At 40.1% G+C, this 25,662-nt stretch overlaps 1 protein-coding gene across 1 annotated transcript in view; it reads right to left on the bottom strand.

Annotated features, from left to right (window-relative positions):
- Window positions 1-1,367: 1,367 nt before the first annotated feature.
- The window catches only part of LOC124873943 (ephrin-A2-like), a 147,378-nt gene continuing 123,083 nt past the window's right edge, over window positions 1,368-25,662 (bottom strand). Inside the window, exons 2-4 of the mRNA XM_047375020.1 lie at window positions 22,119-22,411; window positions 14,025-14,090; window positions 1,368-5,601 (exon numbers count right to left, since the gene is read on the bottom strand). Of these exons, the coding sequence (XP_047230976.1) occupies window positions 5,477-5,601; window positions 14,025-14,090; window positions 22,119-22,411 (484 nt within the window). The 3' untranslated portion in view covers window positions 1,368-5,476. The remainder of the gene's footprint in view (window positions 5,602-14,024; window positions 14,091-22,118; window positions 22,412-25,662) is intronic.

The raw sequence follows: 25,662 nt of genomic DNA, 5'->3' as shown, positions 1-25,662 counted from the left end.
AAGTAACTATGACTGTATCGTTCTTACCTCTGAGTTGACTAAATAATACCCAACAAGGTCCCAAAAGCTCCTTTAGTGTTTTTATGCTAATAAGTAACTAATTCTGAGAAATCATTATGTACAATCAATGAAATTTAAAACATTTATTTTAAATAGTTTTTTTTATCCTACTTAAAACAAAACAAAAATTTTATTTCAATATTTACTGTCTAAAAGGCTACAGCTACACCGTTTTGGGTGTTTTTAATGGAAATTGATTAAGTTTTATGAAATATTTCAACACCAGGAATCATTAAATGGAGAGTTTGGACTTTTTGTGGAGGAGTTCTGTGAAGTGGTCAGCAGTCGGAACCAAATCCAGAAACAGAACTGAAGCTAATGAGTTTGTAGAACTGGGAGAGATGTTCCTACAGATGTCAGGTTAACTGCATGTTAGACCAGGATCTCTGATGGAGCAGAATTTAGCAAAATGAAAAATCTCCAAACTTTCATCCCGGTGTTGGTGGCATCAAAGTATGTGAAACGTGTCTTCATCACAACATCAGCTTGTCCCTGTCGGCATCGCCAGAATACCAGGGCCTGTTCAGAACAGTCGTCGGATATAATATTCAGAGTGTTAGGAGTTCACTGTTAGCATGCTAACAAGATAATCTGTTGGAGGGAGTTTCACACCTAACCTAGACTTTGAAGAGTGCTGGAAGTACTGATGAGAAAGAGGAGTGAGGGAAATGTGGCTTCATCATCACTGATGTTGTCATGCAGCATTATCATCAAAGTCTCATGATCTCCTAACATTTTGCACCCCTGCAGGGTTCCTCCAATTTGGCATCAACTTCTGCACGTTGCATCAGATCATTGATTAGTTCGTTGCTGGTAGAACCTGAATGGTGTCTCCATTGGGATCCAGAATGGTGGATGGATCGGTCCACATGATCAGCTGAGACATTCTGCTGATATTATCCCAAACAGGGAAGATGTTCTCCTGTGGCTCCTTCATTCAGGTGTCTCCACACCTGCTCTGCTCCTCTGTCAGACTGAACCCTCCTTCAGTCCACCAAAACCTTCTCTGTGGTCAGTCAGCTCCATGTTCTACATCCTTTAGTAGGTCCACCATCGCTCCTCTGCTCAAGTCAGAACCATCTCAGCCTTGCCTCTCTAACTCCAAGCTGAACTGTTCGTCATCCTTCTGTGTCCTGCAGCCATCCCTCTGTCACAAAACTATGCTGTTGGTTTTCAAAAATGTATGCAGTTATGTTACAAAATCCTTCTAACCTGGAAAAAACGTTTTTTCTGGTTAGACATTCATGACTATGTTGTAGTTCTGTACATTTTTTAAATAGGAAATAATTCAGACGGAGCTTATTAAGTAGAACTTTGAACTTATTTTTATTGGCGGTGATTTTTATCAAACACAGGTTCATATTTTAACATTTTCTCTCTGAAATCTTCAAAGTAAATTCACTAAATATAGTTTTTCTCCTGCTCATGCAGCGCAGGCAAACAAAACAAGGCCTGTGACCTCTGACCCCTCGGTGGCTCTTGAGCCAGTCAGATAAATGCTTTTTTACTTTACAACAGGACTTGATAAGCATCCAATAAGAAAATATAAAAAAAACTGATGTTTTTTGTCTTTGAAAGAATAGAATACGGAGACATTTTGATGTAGAAAACATTTCCTTCTTGAGTACACTTAAAAGTTTTTTTCTGTAACTATTCCTCTTTTACTTTAGTGCCACAAAAAACTAAATTAATTCACACAGAAATCAATGGCAACATGGTGACGAGCCAAACAAGAAACCCACTGAATCAGTACCAGCCAACAGAACTAGAATTCACAGGACTACAGGGACCAGAATGCATTGTGATTCAAGTGGGAACAAAACAAGAAAACAACAACAAACATCAGACTTTACATCATATATGAATAATCTCCTGGGTTTTTAAAATCAAACAAAATGGCACAAACTCAATAAACCTCATTCCTTTCATATCGACTGGAAAACATTTTCGCCACTTTGTTTCCTCTGTTCTCCACAGGAGTCTTGTTGCGTCACCCGTCTGTCCTCCATCACAGTGCCGTCGTTTGAGATACTGCATTTCCCAGCATGCCCCTGCTTCTCCACTCACAAGGACACACTTCCCTCCATCACCTGGTATGGAAGGACATTATGAGGTGATGAAAACAACAGAAAGTTTGGGGGGGGAGGGCTTTGATGAAAAGCGTCACCACAAGGTGTCGATGTTTCTCATTCATTTAAAAATTCAGCACCAGTGTGGCAGGGAAAGGCCATTGATATATTTGTACACTTGTATTTTTCGCAGAACATTCGGTTTTACTTTTTATTTAAAACAAAATGACAAAATTTAGAAAAGAAGTAAGCTCCTCCCCTTTAAATAACCCCCAGCTGCTGAATGGCGCAACCCAACCCCAACTGCAAAGAAGCATCCAATAGAAAAGGTTAACAAGTCTTTGGCAGATTTTTCAGGAAGGAAAGGCCGTCGACTGGAAAGGAAGTTTGCTGCTGCAGGGCTGGACAGTTTATACACGGATTATTTATGAGGAGTACAGATTACAGTCACAGATCTGAGCCACAATGTCCACAGACCCTTTATCTTTTGACTCAAATGTAAAAAGTTAGTTTTAAAATCAGGGTTGTTTGAACTTAAAAAGACCCACAGCTTGTTATTTTTCAAGAAGCTAAATGTCAGTTTCAGGCCTGGTCCTGTTGTTTCCGTTGACGCCTCGTCTTCGATTTGAACACTGCACCTCTATAGTGTGAAACTGCAAGCATAATTTGCTGAATTTCTGCATTGGAAATGATTACAAAAGACCATAGATCTTACAGAAAGCTCCCAGTTCTTGAAAAAAGGTCCTAGCCCCCCAAAGACCATAGGTACTGAAAAACAATTTAAGCTCATTTGAAAACCTGTTACCAAACACTTTAGTTAAGAAAATAAAAGAATCTAACGCACCCCTAAAAAACCTAGATCCTTGAAAAAATACTGAAAGGTTTCTAGGTACTGAAAGGGATGCTTGCTACTGAAAAGGGTCCTAGACTTCAAAAGACCCTGCTCTGATGGAGCTCATTTTCAAAATGACCTAGTTCATGAAAAAAGGCTCCAAAACGCCCTGGGTCTTCTAAAGAATCCTAGGTTCTGAAAAGTTTCTAACTATTTGAAGAAGAACCCAGGCTTTAAAAACACCCCAGGTGCCTAAACGTCCTACACTTCAACAGACCATCTGTTCTGTAAAAGATCCCAGATCCTAAAAAAAGGTGCTAGACCCCAAAAGATCTTTGTCCCATGAAAAACACACTAAGCTCTTCTGGAGCCCATTTCCAAAAAGCACTGTTTGTAAGAAAAATATTCTAGCCTCTAACAGATCCGAGTTCTATAGAGAGGTCTTTGGATCCAAATGACCCTTGGGCCTAAAAAGATTTTAGGATCCAACTGGCCCTAGATCTCAAAATATTCTGAAATGTGTGTGTGTTCTGAAATATCTTGGGTTGGAGAAAGGTCCTAGGTTCCAAAAGCCACGAGAGCCTGAAAACAGCATTCATTATCCAAAATTTCCTAAACCTCAGAAGATGTTGGGGTCTTAAAAGACTCAAGGTCCTGAAAAATCTCTCGGGCTTCAAGAGACCCGAAGGCCTGAAAACGGTTTCTGTGGTTAGGAAGCAGTTCTAGTTGGAGATAAATTTCTACTAGATGTAGGATATCTGGTAGTTCCTTTACTGCTTCAGATATTTCTTCCACTGTAAGAAACCATCTCTCTAAGGAGCACTGACTATTTCATTCACAGCAAACTTTAAAATGTTTCCAGCTTGCATGAAAGAAAACCCTGAATGTTTGTTCTTATGACTCCATTAAAACAAAACACCAAATTAAAAGTCAGCTGGGTTCAGGGAAGAGAGGAATTACCTACTATGGCAAATGTTCTATAAGTTAATATTTAAATAATATTGTGAATGCTGCCTTTTAAGGTGTCTGCATTGATCTGTTTTGCTTCCAGGTGGAAACGGTGGCTCATTGTGACTGCAATCATCAGTGATTTAAACATGGACATTTCTGGAGTTGAGATGAAGCTGCCGGGATCTTCAGAGTGAGCCTGTCCTTGTGGGTGTTCATGCAGACCGGATGATGTTCCCAGTGATCCAATGAAAGCTGAAGATGCCTGGACTCCACTGACCACCATGTTTCACAGGTCAAACTAATTTCCACAGCAAACGTTTATAACCGTGCTTTTATTTTCAACCTGTTAGCTGTCCCATGAGGGATTCTACTGATTGGTCAGATACGGCAGATTATCACCTGATTTAATTATGACTTATTGATCAGGTATCCCACTTTAAGAGACCACAGCAGTGTTTTACCAGCTTGCTGCGGTCTTATTTTCTTTTTTTTCTCCTGATTGGCTCAAAAATAATTTCTCTAAACAATTATTCACTCTTCATATAAATATTTCTTAAATGTGTCTTTTTTTTAGTGCTTTAAGGTTAAACCTGCTGTTACTTTCATTATTGCAAATAAAAAAGCGTTCATGTATCAGGAATTAACTACAGCAGCTTGATAAAGTTTTCTCCCTACAGGGCAGGTTAGCCACACCTGGATCTAGTTTGTTGCAGTTGTAATGTCTAACCTGACCACTAGATGGCAATACTTGACACTCGTTAAATACTTAACGTGTTTTTATCTTTTTAAGAAGTTCCTAAATCTGCAAAGAAAGTAAACATTTTAAAATATTTATTATATTCTTAATTATTTCATAAGTAAATTAAAAAGAGGCACGTTTTGTTTTTAAGATAATTATCTTTTATATTTGGGTAATAAAGTAATTCTTTTGGGGGGATTTTGACGTAGAAAATAAAGTAACAACTGAGGAAGTAAAGTGGCTTAATTTTTCTTAAGGTTAAAACAACAAAATTAAGTTTCAAGGACCAATCATTCAAAGATTAAGTAGCAGATCTCAATCCCTCGAATTTTATTTCCAAATGTATTTTAATAAATCATCTGCAACAGGATGTGTCCAAACACTTTTATTATACTTCATCCAGCTATATAATTACAGGCCAATAGAAGTCGTCAGAGCATGCTAGGACTTGCCACTTTTGTTTATTAAAATAAGTGCATGGCGTGGTTTTGACATTTAGCTCTAGCTAATGGGGCTCAGAATGGACATACACAACTTTGGCATCAACTCTAAAAATGACCTCATTCAAGGCAGATTTTATTTTTAGGAGCTTCTAATATGCATAAAATCCAGTCAGCAGTGACCATTCGAACATGGGAGTCAGTGGAGTCTCAGTTTGGAGATCTGCAACAGTGCATTTGCTTTTCAGCAGAAACATCACGAAGCAGAAATGTTTGCAGAAACTCCACGTGGAATCGAGACGCAGCTCCAAATGCCTCCCGCTGCTCCTTATTGATGTCCAGTACAGGATCAGAGTTTAGGCAGCAGGAGGAAGAGGAGGAGGTGCTACGAAGAGACGAGGAGGAGGATGAGGAGGAGTGAGAGCAATATGGCGGACGGCAGAGCAAGGCTGCTGCCGCCGGTGGTGTCATCGGTCAGGAAGGGCTCCGGAGATTCGTAAATGGAGTCATCTGAGAGAGGTGAGAAGAGAACGGTTAGTTCTGAAAAAAATTATTTGAATTGTGGCTGTAAAGTTGGGTGTTAGGGTTTTCATATCAGGACAGTAATTATAAAACTTAAATCTAACCTCAATTGTACAAAAACAGAAGCCTGCATAGTATTATAACAAAAACACATGACGACCAATCAAAGAGTGATGTCAAAAACAGGAAGTGAGCTAGAATCAGCAAACTCCTCAGCATGATCAGCAGAAGCAAGGTAATAAGTTTAATAATGACTTTGCAGCTGTATGTATGGAATCAGGTGTTGCTATAAAACCTTAAGGCAGCTATGGTTGTATTTAGCTTATTCACACTGCTTCATTATTACAGACACAAATCTTTTATTGTGGAAGTCTTTGGTCAAGAAGAGTTTGTCCAGACTCCTTTTTCTCTGCTAAATCTTTAAGAGTATTTATCTCTGGAGATAAATGCATTAATTCCAGTGTTCATGTTCTGTTCATTCGACTGATATCTATCAAAACCTCTAGACCGGGTTCGTTCGTGGTGTGAATGTGATCCGACCTCCATCCAACACAGCTACCAGGTATAAGCTGCAAGCTTAATCCAAACACCTTCCTGTAGCCAGCTTTGTGTTGCATTGTGGGATGCGGCAGAGTAAACAAACTAACAACGGCAGCGCATTTTTTTTTTTTTTTTGTAGTGCCTAAAGCCCATTTAAATTTTTCAAGACATCGTCACATCGTTCTCGCCTAGTTTTCAGTGACTGGTTCTGGTTTGCTTGGAGTTTTCTCCGTATAAAAAGAAACTGAATCAACTGAAAGAGTTACAACTTAAACTCCTCTCCTCAACTGATTGGTCCAAAGTAAACAAACTACACATGTGGAAACCCCCTGACCTAACTAGAACCCAGCCATGGTACTATCAAGTAGACCATGTAATACTTCTGACCTATGTGAGGTCCTCCATTGGTTAAAATGTCAGCAGCTTTAGCTTTCTTTGGACTGTACGACTGTAAATTTCCTGAACTGCAGAGATGTTGGGTATGTTAAATACTTAGGAGTGACTGACAGGACCAGTCGGTGCTCTTGTATAAGTCACAGTAATGAGTCTTAAAGCTGTCATCTGTTCTGACAAAATGTAGATGTGAAAAATGCACATGAATATGATTAACATGGTCCAGTATAGAAGAGGGTGAACATTTGTCTTTAGTTTGAACAGCAGGAGAAATAAGCATTTAACAGCAACATATTTCTAATGGGGCTAAATTCACACCAGATGTTGGTAACAACCCAAGTAATCCTCTTCATGTGTCAACATGTGAAAACGATATGAGATAGGTGATATTTACTGATATTTATTCAATACAAAAGCCTTGGTTGGTGATAACAGCTTCAAGATGACTCCTGTTATGGAAAAACTAGTTTCAGTCTTTGCTCAGGAGTGATTTTGATAGGTTCTGAAGGCCTACGCTATGGACTCTGATCCCCAGTTCTTTCCATAGATCTTTAGTTGGATTTATGTCAACTGTGTATTTTGGGGTCATTGACCTGCTCTAGTTTGATCTTCAGATTATCTTCTTCTCCATGTTTTTTTTAGCATCCGCTGAAAAACAGCCCCACGTTGTGATGTTCCCACCTCCAAACCTTACTGTTGGGTGATGTGGAGGGCTACTGATTCTCCAGACACAGCATCTAGCAATCCAAAGAGTTCAGTGTTGGTTCCATTTGACCTAAATCTAAAGGCCAAATGGCCTCCTTGGCATGTTAGGAAGTTTTGATTATTAAATATTCATTTGATTCAGATGTGTTGGAGCAGGGATGCATCCAAATGTTGCAGGACACTCGAGGAATGGAGTTTCAGACTCCTGTACCATAGCAAATGTAAACAGGCTTCAACATATGCTGGTGTGGATTCTCAGTCATCGCTTGTTGGAGGCTGTTCACTTCTCATCCAAAAGACTTCTTCAGTTCAGAACATGGTAGGAAGTAACAGGCTCATAAGACATAGTCAGAAAAATCACACTAATAGGGTCATTAAGGTCACTAATGGGGCCATTAAGGTCCAGTGAGTCATGAGTCCTACCCTTTAGCTCAATGTTTGGGCTGTTGTTGCTCAACAATAAAAAACATGGTCCTAACAACGCCATGTGGGTCATTTAGGTCACGTCTCAATGTGTGAATTGGTGTGAAACTGTCTGGGGAGACAAGTCAGAGCGCCAGAGTAAGTGTTAGAAAGATGAAATCTGAGACCACCTCTTCTGTTTAGTTTTCCCGTTTAACGCTGTAAAAGAAAATTTTAGTGTCTTGCCTTGTTCTCTACTTTCTACTCTGCAGGACCTGATAAAAGTGTTCAAACCCCTTCTGTGTTCTGTTACAGACTTGATCTATGACGAGGGTCAGGACAGATGGTTCTGTTTAGTCTTGGAGAGATGTCTTCTCAGCCTTCCCCAGAGCACTTACAGGTCCTTCTCAAAATATTAGCATATTGTGATAAAGTTCATTATTTTCCATAATGTCATGATGAAAATTTAACATTCATATATTTTAGATTCATTGCACACTAACTGAAATATTTCAGGTCTTTTATTGTCTTAATACGGATGATTTTGGCATACAGCTCATGAAAACCCAAAATTCCTATCTCACAAAATTAGCATATCATTAAAAGGGTCTCTAAACGAGCTATGAACCTAATCATCTGAATCAACGAGTTAACTCTAAACACCTGCAAAAGATTCCTGAGGCCTTTAAAACTCCCAGCCTGGTTCATCACTCAAAACCCCAATCATGGGTAAGACTGCCGACCTGACTGCTGTCCAGAAGGCCACTATTGACACCCTCAAGCAAGAGGGTAAGACACAGAAAGACATTTCTGAACGAATAGGCTGTTCCCAGAGTGCTGTATCAAGGCACCTCAGTGGGAAGTCTGTGGGAAGGAAAAAGTGTGGCAGAAAACGCTGCACAACGAGAAGAGGTGACCGGACCCTGAGGAAGATTGTGGAGAAGGGCCGATTCCAGACCTTGGGGGACCTGCGGAAGCAGTGGACTGAGTCTGGAGTAGAAACATCCAGAGCCACCGTGCACAGGCGTGTGCAGGAAATGGGCTACAGGTGCCGCATTCCCCAGGTCAAGCCACTTTTGAACCAGAACAGCGGCAGAAGCGCCTGACCTGGGCTACAGAGAAGCAGCACTGGACTGTTGCTCAGTGGTCCAAAGTATTTTTTTCGGATGAAAGCAAATTCTGCATGTCATTCAGAAATCAAGGTGCCAGAGTCTGGAGGAAGACTGGGGAGAAGGAAATGCCAAAATGCCAGAAGTCCAGTGTCAAGAACCCACAGTCAGTGATGGTCTGGGGTGCCGTGTCAGCTGCTGGTGTTGGTCCACTGTGTTTTATCAAGGGCAGGGTCAATGCAGCTAGCTATCAGGAGATATTGGAGCACTTCATGCTTCCATCTGCTGAAAAGCTTTATGGAGATGAAGATTTCATTTTTCAGCACGACCTGGCACCTGCTCACAGTGCCAAAACCACTGGTAAATGGTTTACTGACCTATGGTATCACTGTGCTCAATTGTCCTGCCAACTCTCCTGACCTGAACCCCATAGAGAATCTGTGGGATATTGTGAAGAGAACGTTGAGAGACTCAAGACCCAACACTCTGGATGAGCTAAAGGCCGCTATCGAAGCATCCTGGGCCTCCATAAGACCTCAGCAGTGCCACAGGCTGATTGCCTCCATGCCACGCCGCATTGAAGCAGTCATTTCTGCAAAAGGATTCCCGACCAAGTATTGAGTGCATAACTGTACATGATTATTTGAAGGTTGACGTTTTTTGTATTAAAAACACTTTTCTTTTATTGGTCGGATGAAATTTGCTAATTTTGTGAGATAGGAATTTTGGGTTTTCATGAGCTGTATGCCACAATCATCCGTATTAAGACAATAAAAGACCTGAAATATTTCAGTTAGTGTGCAATGAATCTAAAATATATGAATGTTAAATTTTCATCATGACATTATGGAAAATAATGAACTTTATCACAATATGCTAATATTTTGAGAAGGACCTGTATAAGAGATAACATGTACGCCACACTGTGTAAGGTTCAGTTTCCATTGTCAACACGTCCAGGAGAGAATTACAACAGGTTTCACCTTGTCTCCCTCCGCTGTGAGGCTGGGTCCCATGAGAATCACCTTGAAAGCTGCTGTAGCTGTTAGAAGGAGAACCTTTGCTTTGTCTACTCAGAATGATTTGGCAGCACTCCTGAACACATGCTGTAAAAAATCCTTCTTTCTTGCAAGATATTAATAAAGCTGATTCTGACTGACAATCATCGGTCTCTGTCTTGGTAAAAATGATTTCTTCAACAATCGACGACGAGTTTGATGGGATTTCTTCCGAGGACATCGACAAAAGAAGAGTCTGAGCAACCTGGTAAGAGCCTCCCTGCCTCAAACCTGATTATTGTTAACGGGAAAAGGAATTGGAAAAGGAAGTGGCTTGTTCCACTCCTCTCCAAAACAAACTGTCCAAAATGTGCACATTGATCATGAAAGAGCTCTTTGCATTTACTCACTGTAAGATGCTTCTTATAAAATGTCGATCCAAAAACTGTATAGAACATAAATAGGACCAAACGATCAGACATTAAAGTACACCGAAAGCAGGACTGGTTTCTAAATACTAGCAGATTTCTGATGTTTTCTTGGCTTTTTGTCATTTTTCCTCATGTGTCCAATAATTCTTCTGTCATTCTCCTTTATTACAAAATTGATTTGCTTTAATGTGCAGAATGGGTTGCCACCAACATCTGTCGACTATTAGAAATACTGTAAAATATCATAGGAGGCATTCGAGTTAATTGTGGAAGAAAAGGTTTGATGTGTTTTTAAGTATCTCATAAAGATACTTACCAAAGCACTTATTTACACATAAAAAAACCATGGAAAACAAGGTTGGAAACAGGATAGTTTGATTTATTAGCTTGTGTTTGCAGAGCAGGACCGTACTTCCTAATCGTCTTTAATGAATGCTGATATTTCTTAGTAAAGTATTTTAACAGATTTACCGTTTTCCCAGTGGCATTTTATTGTGAAAAGGACCACATTACTGATGTAGTTTAAATACTGCAGTGAGAAATGGTTTGTTTGCTCCTTTAAATATTCAGATTCTGTTTTCTTTCACAGCTCGACTGTTTCGGAGCAATCAGTGCACGCAAAGACGATCCACCTCATCTAATGAACACCTTTTCTTCCCGCTCAGCAGTAAACAACATTTACTCTGCAAATCTCCCCCCCCCCGTCTATCTGACAAATCAACTTCCAGCGGCGGTGGAGATGATGAACGCTGATATGTTGTATGTTGGAGGAGATGCCGGATTTCCAGCCAGCGATGGTGTAAATGTGTTAATGCTGTTTTCTGCAGTGACAGTTAAAATCTCCTAAACTGCTTTGAAACTGTGAGGAGGAAGTGTTTAACGCCTTCACTGTGACAGCTGCGAGTCTTCACATGTTCCCGACTTCAAAAACTGACATTTACAGCTTTACATGAAGGAGGAGGGATTAATTAGAAGATCTGAGGAGCATGATGGCTCTTCACAGGGTGGCTGCAGATTGGAGGTATCTGACTTAACATGAGTCAAATGGAAATTAAAGTTTAATTTAATGTGGGATTTCTTCAATATATGAATCTTGATGTGACTACTATGTATTCTACCTGAGGTAAGTTAGGACACCCTATCCCCGAATAGCCAGTCCTACCCCCGTCTGTACGATGCTTCCTGTAGACATTCACCAGTTTCCGGGATTGGTCTGGGAAAAGTTTGTCCCACTCCTCACTTTCATCTGTGGGATGGTTGAGAGGTTCTTCCACGTTTGGCCCATTTCAAGTCATCCCACAGCATCTCAAGCAGATCAAGATGTGGTCCAGGACTTTCCATTTCTTAACTCAGTCCTTGGTGGATTTACTGAGATATTGTTGGTCATTTCATGTAGCCTGATCCAGTTCTGCTTCAGTTTAAATTTTACAGATTCTCCTACATTTTCCACAACCTCTCCCCGAAACACGGTAGAATTCATGGTTGAGTCCATGATGGTGAGTTGGGCTGGTCCTGCTGCAGCAAAGCATCCCTGAACCATGACACTTCCATTCTTTTCCAGCAGTTCTATGTATGGTTTTTACCAAACATTTCCTCTGTTCTGGTCTCCAAATAATTACATTTCAGACCAGGGGTGCCCAGGTCCAGTTCTCCAGCTACCATTCTGCAACGTTTAGGTGCATCCCTTCTCCAACACACCTAATTCAAATGACTGGCTCATTACAGGGCATCTGCAGAGCTGAAAGACCGATGAGGGAATTCAGGTGTGTTGAAGGAATGCATCTAAATGCCGCAGGACAGAATTTCTCGAGGACTAGACTTGGGCTCCCCTGATTTATACTCATCTGTCCAAACAAGGTTATTCTAGAAGTCCTGATCTTTGTCTGCTTTCTTGGTGGGATCCTTAATTGGGCCTTCGTGTTTTCCTTAGAGAGCAAAGGTTCCCTTTTTGCACACCTCCCATGCACTTTCATATCAACAGTAGCTGGAGCCACCTGTAGGGCCATTGATGACACTTTAGGGGACTTATTGCTATCTGCTGTCAGTGTGAACTTGCTGGAGCGATTGTTCAGCTCCTAAAGTTTTCTACACTGAAACGACTGATTTCAAGTTCTTTGGAGACATCTTTACACCTGTCAGCAGACCCATAAGCTGCTACAATCCTCTTTCTGAAGGCCTCAGACGGCTCCATCAGCCCCATGATGTTCACTCTCAATTCAGCAGTCGGAAACACCCAAACTAAATGTGAGGTTTGAACAGTGAAAAACATTTTAAAAATGTGGAGTAACGGTTTTGCAGTGTGTTCCTGCTTTGACATGAATGTAGGGAAATTTAGTCATCTTAAGTGGGAATAAATGTTGATGTCTTCTAATTTATTCCTCACTAGAAAGAAACCTTTTTTTAACTGTGCTCCTCTTCCTGGTCAGATCATCACCACCAAAAACAGCGTTTCAGTACGGATTTGGTGGAATCTGGGATTAGTTTATGAAGGAGGAAAACAGCTCTACTGGTAAGTTTTCTTCACAGAGGAATAGCTGGAACCACAAAGAAAACCTATAAAGAACAAAATTATCAACCAGAGCGTTTTGACGCAAAGAGAGCCAGTGACTTCCTGTGATCTCTGTAGTACGACGGCGTATTAGTGCCAGGCTAAGAGAATTTTTTTTCAATTACAAGGAGAAGGTAATGATGGCTCCTCTTCCACAAAACAAGCAATTTCCTCCAAATCTGTGTGGTTCGTTCTTTGAAACAAACAGTCATATGCACAATCGTTTCAAACATTCCTCATTTTAACGCATGGAAAACGGCGCTTTTTCTCATAAAAATTTAGACTTTATTATTGTAATATTTAGATGGTTTTCTGGTAACTTCCAAAAAATAAAATCTTGTGGCCTGGCCTTAATACTCCGTCGTACTGAAGGCTCCTCCCATAGCAAAGATCCTCAGCACAGCAAGATGTATGTTTACTGATTACTTTCTGCAGCTCTGTGAGCCAAGTCAGAAATAACCTGAAACACGCAAAGCTTTAACTGTTGTTGGACTAAAATACCAGCTGTGTAAAACCCAGCAGAGACTCCTGCTTCAGGGGGACACACTGTTCATTCCCGTCAAAGCTACTGTGGATCATGTAAAAGTGAGAAATCTGAAGAGTTTTTATTTTATAAAAACAATTTCTTAATGTTCATGTGATATGTTTACTATTATTTTATAGCAAAGATGCTTATGGATAACTGACTGAAGGATTTTAAAAATCTTTACAAAAACATTAAATTAATCCCAGTAAAGATTATTTTCTATTGACAGGATTAGATAACATTAAAGGTTACATAGAGGATTTATTCTGTAAAACATGAAAACCTGAAAATTGATATTTGGAAAACAGCTTTAGGTTTTCTAAGTTCATCAAGTTTAGGTAAAAATTTCTTAGGAAATTGTTTTCATTCCACTTTACCGTCACAAATTAAAGGGTCTTTGGCATAAAGTGCAATAATAATAAGTGGGTTTTACTCATTGCTAGTTTTCCTGGACATTTGACATCAGTTTGAGTTTTAACTCTGCAGCAAATCTTTAGAAAGATCAGCAGTTTGGCTGAAATGCAGCTAATAATTGTGTGCAAAACTTAAGAGCAGTTATTTAGCAATTCAATCAGGTCAATTTGTCCAAAAGTAATTTATGCAAAATTAAGGATTCCATTCATTAGCCTCTTATCATTTATGTGACTGCAACAGTAAATATTGCAGACATCAAACCAACAACCTTACCTCTGTGACTGTTTTACTTATGAAATATTTGAGCTGCAGTCACAGATACATTAGCAAACAATAGTGACTCACTGCTTGGTTTGACGTAGATTTTGAGCTTCAGGCAGGGTTTCCCAGCCAGGTTAGGATGTGGGGACGCTGCAGGTGAAAGACAAAGAAAACCAGTTTATTTTTTCCCAACCAAGGACCATTACGATCTGTACATTAAATGAAAAGATATCTAATCCATGAAAATAACAGACATTACACGTGCACATGGGTCAAACACTAAATGCAACCTCCTAGTTTTAGGTTTTCCTCCAGATCTTAGAAAGTCTTAAGGGTTCACCCAATGATCCAGAAACACCCTGTGGTGAAGCTCAGCCTTTATTTGACTTCATTCATCTCTCATTTTATTGGAAAGATATTTTTACCCACTCAGGCAATCAGGTTGAGGTCTGGACTTTGACTGGGCCATCACAACATCTTGATTCTTTTCTCTTTCAGCCATTTTCTTTTAGATATGCTGCTGTTTGGGATCATTGTCCTGTTCCAGACTGCACATTCCAGAGTTCTCCGTCCTTTTTGTTGATGTTCAAACATAAAAACACTAAAGTTCATCATGAATTTATGGCAGATTATGGCAGAGTTTAAATGTGTAATAAAACAGGGATAGACAGGAAGGAAGCACACAACGAAGGAGGACACGACACAAGGAAGGAAGGAAGGAAACAAATACACAAGCAATAAGGAAGGAAAGAATGAAGCACATACCAGGCTGGGAGGAAGGAAGGACAACACAGAGACCACAGGATGAAGTCTAGAAATTCGATGTTTTTTCCATTCTCTTATTTTCTTTTTCCAGATTGCACAGGAACCCTGTTTAGCTGTTGGACTCACATTTAACTCTACTTTGTTAGACAGAGAAGTTCAAGGTCCACATGATGACAGGAAGGAGCCTGGGTCCATTTGAATGCAAACAAAGCCCAGCTCATCAACCCTCCACCACTGTGTTGGGAAATTGGTTTCTTAGTCTTAACTATTTAAACGCATGTCTATATACTCTAACATTCATACCAGCTACTTCTGCCTCTCAGCTTACTTGCAAGTTGGCATAATGAGGTTTGCCAACGGCTGAGCCAAACTTAATCCAGCTGAATAAAATGAATTTTATAAAAAGCTTTTGAATTAAATCTCCAGTTTCAGATTCTTTGTTCTGCTGTTTGACTCTGACCCACAGAGAATGTTTTATTCATGTTTCTGCTCTGAACCTGCTGCATTCATTACACACACACACACACACACAGTCATTAAGTGTCATTTAAAACAAACCGCGTCTCTGTCTCTGCTGGAGGCCTTTCAGTCCAAACGAGCCACAATTTAGGAAATGTTTTCCAGCTTGGAGGACAAATTACGTCCAGACAGAACAAAATGCCAGCAGCTTGTGTGTTTGTGGGCTTTGGACCCGTTTTAACTGCATGTTGTCGGACCTGTGTTGGTAAACCTGCCGAGCACTTGATGTTGGGTTTAGACTGCATGATCAGATGAGTGGTTCCAGAAATCAGGTCATTTTAGACGAGAAATATTAAAATTTTATTTTTGAATAATTAGCCAACAGTTGTTCAACTGGAACCTTCTCTCTTGCTTACCATAGTAAACCTTAATGTACCATTCTGTCACGGTGTGTGTTTTTGGTTTGGCATTTGTTAACATTCAGTCAGGTGTTTTCTGTTACTAGTGTGACTTATTTCTTCAGTTCTTGTTTCTGGTACCTTATTTGTTAGTTGTTCTAGGTTCTGTTCTATTAGTTTTATTCTCAGATCTGTGCTCTGGTTTCCTTGGGTTTGTTTACAGTTTGTCTGGTCTGGCTCCTCATGTTCTTGTCCCTCCCTAATAAGGTTCACCTGCCCCTCTGTCTTCCCGCACGCCTGATCCACACCTGTGTCCGTTTTCCCTGATTACCTGCCCTATTGTTTCATGTCCACCTTTGTCTGTATTTAAGTTAGTCTTTGTCCTTTGTTCCATGCAGTGTTGTCAGTCTTATTTAGCCTGTCTTGCTTAGCTTTGTTGAAGTTTGTGCAGCGATCCAGAAACCAGGACGTTTTCATGAACCTGGATTTTCATTACCTGGATCTCCTGTTGAGCCTGCACCGGAGCTGTAAGTTGGCTCACCTCATTGAAGAGTGATCATCTCACCAGCTGTTTCTGCTCGTCCTGCACCTCTGGTCCACCACCAAATTGAATTATGACACGTTCGTAAAGTACACCTACTTTTGAACATGCAAACTCAAATTTCCGTCTAGTTTTAACCCATTCATCAACAAATGATGAATCCCCTGTGAAACTTCATGTCTTCATTTATCTATAAACATCAGACATTTCAGACCAGAAAACATGAGGTTCTAACAAGGATACCGAAACGTGGAAAACTATTTAAAGCTGTCATTTCTAATAGATTAATTGTAACCTGATAAATCTGATTTATACCCAAGGTAAAAAGAAAGTACACCCTCTTTGAATTCTAGGGACAAACATGATCTGGCCTGTACCAGGTCATAAAATTATTTAAATCCTTACACAAATGCACAACAGATTCTATGCCATCATTTATCAAAGATGAAGGCAAAATACAAAAACTGTGGGTGTGGAAAAACTAAGTACACCCTTGCTGCTTCCACATGATTTTAAAAGGGAAGTAGAAGTCAGGTGCTGATGATCAAATGCATTAGTTACCTGGTCATCAGCATGAGACCCTCAATAAAAGCATGGATTTTGGGAGTTTGGTGCTCTGGAGCATCAAGGTGTGTTAATACAATGCCAAGAAGGGAAGACATCAGCAGTAACCTCAGAAAAGCAACTGCTACTGCCCATCAATCTGCAAAGGGTCAAGACAGTTTAAAGGACATTATTTAGAAGTTGAAAATGTATGAGACAGCTCCTCCAGATCTTCCCAGGAGTTTTTACTCTCTGAGGTGCTCTAGGCTCAGATAGCTCCATCTCAGTTAACATAGGATATGACAAACAGAAAGAGAACGGGTTTGTTTTGAAGAAAAGCTAGGAGAATACCAGTTGTCTCGGCTCAGGTTTGGAAAATACCCTCTGAATTAACCACAAAACTACCAAAGAAGAGTTTGGCTCTATGTTACATTGATAACTGTCGAACATTTTGGGGAAAACCTGGTCTGATCCGGAGAGACGGCATCCATCCCACTTTGGATGGAGCAGCTCTTCTTTCTAGGAATCTGGCCGAATTTATTAGTTCTCCAAAACTCTGACAACCCAGGGTTCAGACCAGGAAGCAGGGTCGTAGTTTAATACTCCTCTCTGCAGCTTCTGTACTGCTACCCACCCATTACCCTATTAAGACAGTGTCTTGCCCACGGCCAAAATTTAATAGATTAAAAAATAATGTTAAAGGAGGAAATCAGGAAAATCTCATAAAAATAAACAACTCAGACCGAAAAGAAAAATAAAACAATAAAATGTGGCTTACTGAACATAAAATCTCTCTCTTCAAAGACTTTCCTAGTTAGTGACCTGATTTGTGACAATCAGATTGATTTATTTTGCCTCACAGAAACCTGGCTGCAGCAAGAGGATTGTGTTACTATAAATGAGTCAACTCCTACTAATTATTTAAATTTTCACATTCCTCAAAATACTGGGCGAGAAGGAGGAATAGCAACCATCTTTCAGTCCAATTTATTGATTAGTCCCAGACCAATCAATAGCTACAACTCTTTTGAATATTTAATCCTTAGTTTTCCTCATCCAAATTGGAAAGCACTAAAACCACTTCTGTTAGTTGTTTTGTACCATCCACCAGGCCCTTATTCTCAATTTGTAGATCAGTTTTCAGACCTTTTATCTGATTTAGTGTTAAATACAGATAAGGTTATTATAGTGGGGGATTTTAACATTCATGTTGACGCTGAAAGTGATAGCTAAATATAGCGTTTAATGCTATCTTAGACTCAATTGGCTTTGCTCAAAACATTAACAAACCTACCCACCTTTGTCTTCATTCTCTGGACCTTGTGCTGACATATGGCATTGAGTGTAAAGACATAACAATATTTTCTCACAACCCTGTCTTGTCTGACCATTTTTTAATAACCTTTGAGTTTAATTTAACCGAGTACTGCACACCTGAAAGAAAATTTCATTATAGTAGATTATTATCAGACAATGCTGTAACAACCTTTAAAGAATCTGTTCCACTTTTAATTTCCTCATTACCACTGAAACGTACAGTGGAGGGCAATAATTTTGTTTCTGACCCTTCACAAATTGATTCTTTTGTTCATAGTGTTTCTTCATCATTGCGTGGTGCATTAGACAATGCAGCCCCCTTGAAAAATAAGGTAATTATTCATAGGAGGCAGGCTCCTTGGTTTAATTTAGAGCTGCATACTTTAAAGCACAATGTTAGAAAATTGGAGAGAAAATGGCGCTCTACACACCTAGAGGATTCCTACTCTGGAAAAATAGCCTACTGTTGTATAAAAAGACACTTCGCCTAGCTACAACAGCTTATTTCTCATCATTAATAGAAGAGAACAAGAATAATCCTAGGTTTCTCTTTAGTACAGTTGCTAAACTTACACAGAGTCATAGCTCTGTTGAGCCATCCATTCCCTTAGCTCTCAGCAGTCATGACTTTATGGGATTCTTCTTAAATAAAATTGATTCTATTAAAAAGAAAATCTTTGATATACTCCCGAAGATGATTACTTCATCCTCAGCAAGTGAGACAACATTGGAAATAACTGCAGAACCTGATTTGTGTTTGGACTGTTTTGATCCTGTGGAGCTTCCTGAGTTATCAAAATATTAGCTTCATCTAAACCTTCAACTTGTATGTTAGACCCAATCCCGACCAAATTATTTAAGGAAGTATTCCCTCTGATTACCAGCCCCATTTTAGATATGATTAATCTATCTTTAGTAAATGAATATGTACCACAGGCTTTTAAGGTAGCTGTAATTAAACCTTTACTTAAGAAACCTTCACTTGATCGAGATGACTTTAAAAATTACAGACCTATATCCAATCTTCCATTCTTATCTAAACTTCTTGAGAAAATAGTTGCTAATCAAATGTGTGAACATTTATACAGCAATGACCAGTTTGAAGAGTTTCAGTCATGTTTCAGAGCTCATCATAGCACTGAAACAACTCTGCTGAAAGTCACTAATGATATTCTTATGGCCTCAGATAATGGACTTGTGTCTGTTCTGGTTCTGTTAGATCTCAGTGCTGCATTTGATCCAGTCAACCATAATATTCTCTTAAAAAGGCTGGAATATGCTGTAGGGATCAGGGGAACAGCGCTAGGCTGGTTTAAATCTAATCTAAACAGACTCCAGTTTGTTTATGTAAATGATAAATCATCTTTAAACTCCAGGGTTAATTGTGGAGTACTACAGGGTTCAGTACTTGGGCCAATTCTCTTTACTATATATATGCTTCCAATAGGTCAAATTATCAGGCAGCATAGGATAAATTTTCACTGTTATGCTGATGATACTCAGCTTTACTTATCCATAAATCCTGCTGAGCCCAACCAGTTAGATAGACTACAAGCATGTCTTGAAGATATAAAAACTTGGATGACTTTAAATTTTCTGCTTCTAAATTCAGACAAGAAAGAAGTTGTCGTCTTTGGACCGGAGTCTTTAAAAAAGAAACTGCTTAGTCAATCACTTAACCTGGATGGCATTAAATTGACCTCCGGTAATAAAGTAAAAAACCTTGGAGTTATTTTTGACCAGGACTTGTCATTTAAATCCCATATTAAACAGGTTTCTAGGATTTCCTTCTTTCACCTCCAGAACATTGCCAAAATTAGAAATATCCTGTCCAGGAGTGACGCTGAAAAACTAGTTCATGCATTTGTTATTTCAAGGCTGGACTATTATAATTTGTTACTATCAGGATGTCCACAAAATGCAGTTAAAAGCCTTCAGCTGATTCAAAATGCTGCAGCAAGAGTTCTTATGAAAATTAAAAAGATAGATCGTATTTCTCCTATTTTAGCTTCCCTTCATTGGCTCCCTGTTAAATCCAGAATATAATTTAAAATTCTCCTCACATATAAAGCCCTTAATGATCTAGCTCCATCATACATCAGAGATCTGATTGGTCCATATGTTCCTAACAGAGCACTTCGTTCTCAGACTGCAGGTTTACTGGTGGTTCCTAGAGTCTCTAGAAGTAGAATGGGAGGCAGATCCTTTAGTTATCAGGCTCCTCTCCTGTGGAACCAGCTCCCAGTTTTAGTCCGTGAGGCAGACACCCTGTCTACTTTTAAGGCTAGGCTTAAAACTTTCCTTTTTGATAAAGCTTATAGTTAGAGTGGCTTAGTTTATCAGGGAGAGAGTCTTCCTCCCTCCCTGTTGGATGGAGTAAGGGGGAGTCAGGTTTAGCCTAAAACGGCTCAGTTATGGTTGAGGTGCAAACACACCCTCCATTTCTGCTACCTGTATGACCCATTCTCTTTTCCAATGGTCATAATCAGTCTGACAGAGAGAGGTATCCCAATCCTTGTGGTTTTTAGTATAACAATGACCATCAGTGGGTCCCTTTGTCGGGTTCCTTTTGACGACATTGTTGTAAATAAGCGCCGTTTAACTAAATAATCTGAACTGAAACTATCTGTGTAGTTATGCTGCTATAGGCTTAGGCTGCTGGAGGAGATAATGACCACTTTCACCCTCTTCGCTACATTCTCACACTACTCTCCAAGTTTGCATTATTTGCTGTTATTTCAGCTTTTAACTTTGTTCTCTCTTTTCTCTTCCTAGAAGCTACACCTGGCCTGACTCTGTGTCTACCTGTGACACTTTTCTGGAGAGGGGAATCGTCCGAGCTTCTGCTGGCAACAACTTAATGCTCACCCTCTACCGATGACCCACATAGCCCTGTCTTTTAGTGTTTAACCCTTTCTCTCTCCTAGACATGGCTACTGACTGAGCTTCTACTGTGACTAACTCTATGTGCTCTCTTTCAGACTCTAACCTTGAAAACTGGCTCAGAGTTTATCTGTTCTTTCTTTCTAGGTGAAACGACTAAAGGAGCTACATCCATTAACATTTACATTTCCTTCCCATAGAAAGGACTCCTGGATCAGTGCTTCTTTGTTCTCTTTGTGTCTCTGCTCTGTTCTCTCAAACCTCCAGTCGGTCGTGGCAGATGGCCGCTCACACTGAGCCTGGTTCTGGTTCTGCTGGAGGTTAAAAGGGAGTTTTTCCTCTCCACTGTCGCTACATGCATGCTCAGTATGAGGGATTGCTGCAAAGTCAACGCCAGTGACTGTCCACTGTCTCTACATGCTCATCCAGGAGGAGTGAAAGCTGCAAGTCACTGACTGGATGAAATCTGCTGGATTTCCTTAGATAGAAAAACTTTTCATCCAATTTGAATAAATAACTAACTTTGACTGCACTGTTCAATGGTTAGGATTAATTGGAATGACTGTTGTAAAGTGCCTTAAAACAACATGTGTTGTGAATTGGCGCTATATAAATAAAACTGAATTGAATTGAATGTTTGGAGAAAACCAAACAGGGCACTTCAGTACAAACACCAAAAGCCATCTGTCAAGCACAGTGGTGGAGGGATGATGATTTGAGCTTGTTTTACAGCAACAGGACCTGATGATAATATTTAAGTTGTTGAGTAAACAATGAACTCCTATTTACCAAAGTACCCTAGAGTCAAACCTGAGACCATCAGTTCAATATGAGAAGTTTGATCCAAACTGGGTCCACAGCAGGACATAGATCCCAAACATTACAGCAAATCTACAACAGAATTGCTGAAAAAGAAAAGAAACAAGGTATTCCAGTGGTCCAGTCAAAGTCCTGAACTCAACCAGATTAAAATGATATGTCTGGGCATTACGAAAGCTGTGCAGAGACAAATGTTTGGAAAGAAACGATAAGTCCTCCACCATATGAGAGATTTATAAAGTCAGACAGAACAAAGTTCCTTCTGCGACAGGTGGTTCTACAAGCTGCTGAATCAAGGCGTGTACTTAGTTTATGCTGTCACAGGATACCTACAAACCAGTGATGAGCAGTAAAACAGAGTGCTCGGATTTATCTGTGACTTTTTACTGGTATCTGGAAATAATCCACAGAGATCCCTTGATAACGAAATACTCCAGAGTGTTTATTACTTACAGATGTAGTAGTACTCATGTCCCGGCCTGAACTCAAAGCCCAGGCTGAAGGGCGTGAAGAGCTGGAACTTCTCGGAGAATTTGAGCGGTCCGTTCGGGCTCTGTGGCCGGTTGCACTCCCAGCGTTTGAAGCCGTTCCTGTAGTGGTTGCAGCTCATGTAGCCGTCGTAGTTGACCATGTAGAGAACATAGTGCTCCATGCGCTCGGCCGGCTCCGCCACCTCGTAGTGAGGACAGTAGATGTCCAGGTAGTCGTTGATCGCCACCTCCACTGTGTAGTCACCACGGAAGAACCTGAGGAGGATAAACAAGCGTTCAGCCTTTAATGTCACAGAAGATTATTTAAACTTTTATTGGAGGAACTAAATAAATCATTATCTAAACAAATGTGCAGCTCTGTCAGGCTTAGATTACTGTCAAAGACGTGTAAATATTGGTGGCAGAAACGAACACGGAAGAGGTTTCCGATGCCGTTATCAAAGCTCAACATTGTTTGCTTTGATTCATTTAAAATGAACACAAATCAGATACTCTCCAGTGGAGCAGATGCAGAAAGAAAAAATGAAGATTAGCTCTGGAAGAAGCTCGCCATCTCTTGTTTCCTGTTCTCACTACTGCTGATTTCAGCTGAATCTATAAATGTGGTTTCTTCGGGGACGTGTAGCTCTTGTTGGCAGCGATATTTATAAACGCTGATCTCAGATTACAAAGCAGGTCAAGATTGTTCTTCACAAATATTGACTATTGTTTGAAACTGAATTTATAAAGCAAGCTGGTGATATTGTGATAGATGTTGCATGGTGATCCTCTGCAGAAACTGAGAATGCAACAGTGAGCACATCATACCTTTATAAGACGACGCTTTTTCATTGATGAAATATCAAGAATTTCTTTTCTTTTTGCTGCCATTAAAATCAGGTTTAAGAACTTCATTGATCCCCATAGTGGTAGAAATGTATACAAACAAAGATTAGAGATATGAAATGGTTTCTTTGGCCCAAAATCACCCAGTGAGTGTCTGTCTGTTCGGCCATCCATCTATCTGTTGTCTATTCTGTTTTCCAGGTTCGTGGGGGATTGGTGCCTATCTCCAGTGGTCATCGGAGGAGAGGCGAGGTAAACCCTGGACAGGTCGGCAGTCCATGACAGAGCAACACTGGGACACAAGACATACAACCACACACACACACGCATACACACACCCCTAAGGGCAATCTAGAATGACCAATTAACCTAAGAGTCATGTTTTTGGACTGTAGGAGAAAGCTGGAGTACCCTGAAAGACGCCATGCATGCAAAGGGAGAACATGCAAACTCCACGCAGAAAGACCCCAAGGCCAGGATTCAAACGAGAGACCTACTTGCTGCAGGGCAACAGTCCTAACTACTTCATCACCAGTGGGTGTATGGATAAAATCATCACTCAGGCAACAGCATTATTAATGCAGATAGCAAAAACAACAGTTAGCTTCAGATGTTTGCTGTGAATTTGGGCTAGTCCAAATTTCCATTGTCCTTATTCAACAGGGATTTAACAGCAAAAATAAAACTTTCCAGTTTTCCTTTGAGGTCTGACCTGCTAATTCAGATTTCAATTTTATTCTGAGAATATCACAAAAAAGAAAAGTCTGCAGCAGGTGTTTAATTGTAGGTAGAAGTTTTAAATCTAACAGAAAATTAAGGAAATGCAAGAGTTTCTCAATTTGTTCAATAAAACATGCCTCTAATCTTTAAATCTGATTCTCAGATTTTTCAGTAATCGGCCTGCAGATCACCAATCAGAGCCAATTAATGGAAAATTGGCTGATTCTGTTCTGACGATTTATTGTTCCTTATTTAGTTTCAGTTGTTAAAAGTAGGAGAAACGCCCTAAAACACAGTTTTGTTTTTTTTCGTGTCAACAGAACAGCTGAAGAAAAAACAAAAAATAAATAAAGTCAAGCTTGTTTTCCTGCTACCTAAAAAAGCATCTCAGGTTTCCTCAGATTTATCGAGGTAAATCTGATGATTTGATTTTAAGGTCAAGCTAATGATTAGTAGTCCGACATTTAATCAGTCAGATCTTATAAACAGCAAACAAAAACAATTAGTGATGTAATGCATGAGTGTCCCAAAGCTGAATGGACCGAATAAAAATGTAAGGTTAGCTGCTTCCTAAGGCTGTGTCCCCTCAGACCAAACCTGCTTTCATGTTTTACCATTTCCTGACAATAAACAAAAACACACTGAAACATTTCAGGACCAGATTCAAGGAACAAAAAGAGCTGCAGCAGCTTCACAAGTTCATGTTTCTAACATGAGTCTGCAGACGACATGAAAGGCCAGAAAGAAACGGAGCGATAAAAAGTTTCCGAGTTCAGGTTAATCCATCCCATGCATGCAGCCGCCCAGAGTTCACCATCTCCAGGTCCAAACTCCACACATGGAAACAATTGATCACTGGCTGCTCGTGTGCATGGGTTTTCCCCCAAACCCCGAGAGGCACCAATTAATCAGAGCCAACCGTTTATCAGAGCGTTTTGGTGTTTACACAAGGGAGACGCTGCTACCAGCTGGGCCCGCTTCCTGCCTCTCAGAACCGCTCACACTCACTTAAAGGAACTCCTTTTCTGTTTTTTATGTGACAGGAACACCAGAAAATAAAACAAATAACTGAGCCACCCTGATGCAAACTGATACAAACAACAGCGACCATCTTTAATCCCATCATCAATCAGGATTCAGGATTCAAACCTTAATTTTTCACTCAAACGTGTTCTTTCAAATGCTTTACAGCATCCTTAGCATCTAGTTTGCCGGCTTTACACCAGTTATACCTTCATTAGTCCAGTTTCTGGGGTTTTGTTAAGGATACCCAGAAAACCTTTAAAAGATCTTCAGAAACCCTGAGGAACGCTATTTTCATTTTTTTCATAAACACTGTTTTCAATAAAAGACAGGAAAATCTGAAGTCTTTCTGATTACTTTAGCACAGATGCATCAACAAATATTCTTGAGAACTAAAGAAAACTTGATGCTGATGACTGTAGTCATTATGTTTTAACTGTAAATGCAGTGTTTGCTTGACCAGAGTGAACTCTTAAACTCTCCAGAGAGACAAAGACTGAAACTAATAAGGGGGGCTTGAACACATGAACCCACACTCCACCCGTGTGGGATTCAAGGTGTGGGAAATCGAGCGCTCCCCGGACAGCGGGTCAGTCCCTGCCGGGAGGGGGGGACGGGGGGTGGGGGGGGTGTGTTTCATTACGGCAACCCTAAACCAGGTCCTCACCTGGAAGTGTTCCGGGTCTGTGTTGAAGTTTAGCTTTTTGTTCCCCCGTGGTGACACAGAAAAAAAGATTTAAGGCCCCAAAACTTAAATTTGACAAACTAAATATGTTCAAGTCGTTTCTAAATGTCCAGATTTCCTCTTTGAGCTCATAGGATTGTCCTCTGGAGGCAGTTTTACATGGTGTGCATTTACTAAATCAGTCCCTCACTGCTGATATTTTCCCAAAACTGGACGCCAGTTCTCCCAGACCTGCACAAAGTAATTCATCACC

Source organism: Girardinichthys multiradiatus, chromosome 9 (genome assembly GCF_021462225.1).
Source record: "Girardinichthys multiradiatus isolate DD_20200921_A chromosome 9, DD_fGirMul_XY1, whole genome shotgun sequence".
Lineage (NCBI taxonomy): Eukaryota > Metazoa > Chordata > Actinopteri > Cyprinodontiformes > Goodeidae > Girardinichthys > Girardinichthys multiradiatus.
Note: the sequence above shows the minus strand (reverse complement) of the source record. Positions and strands in the feature narration are given on the sequence as shown.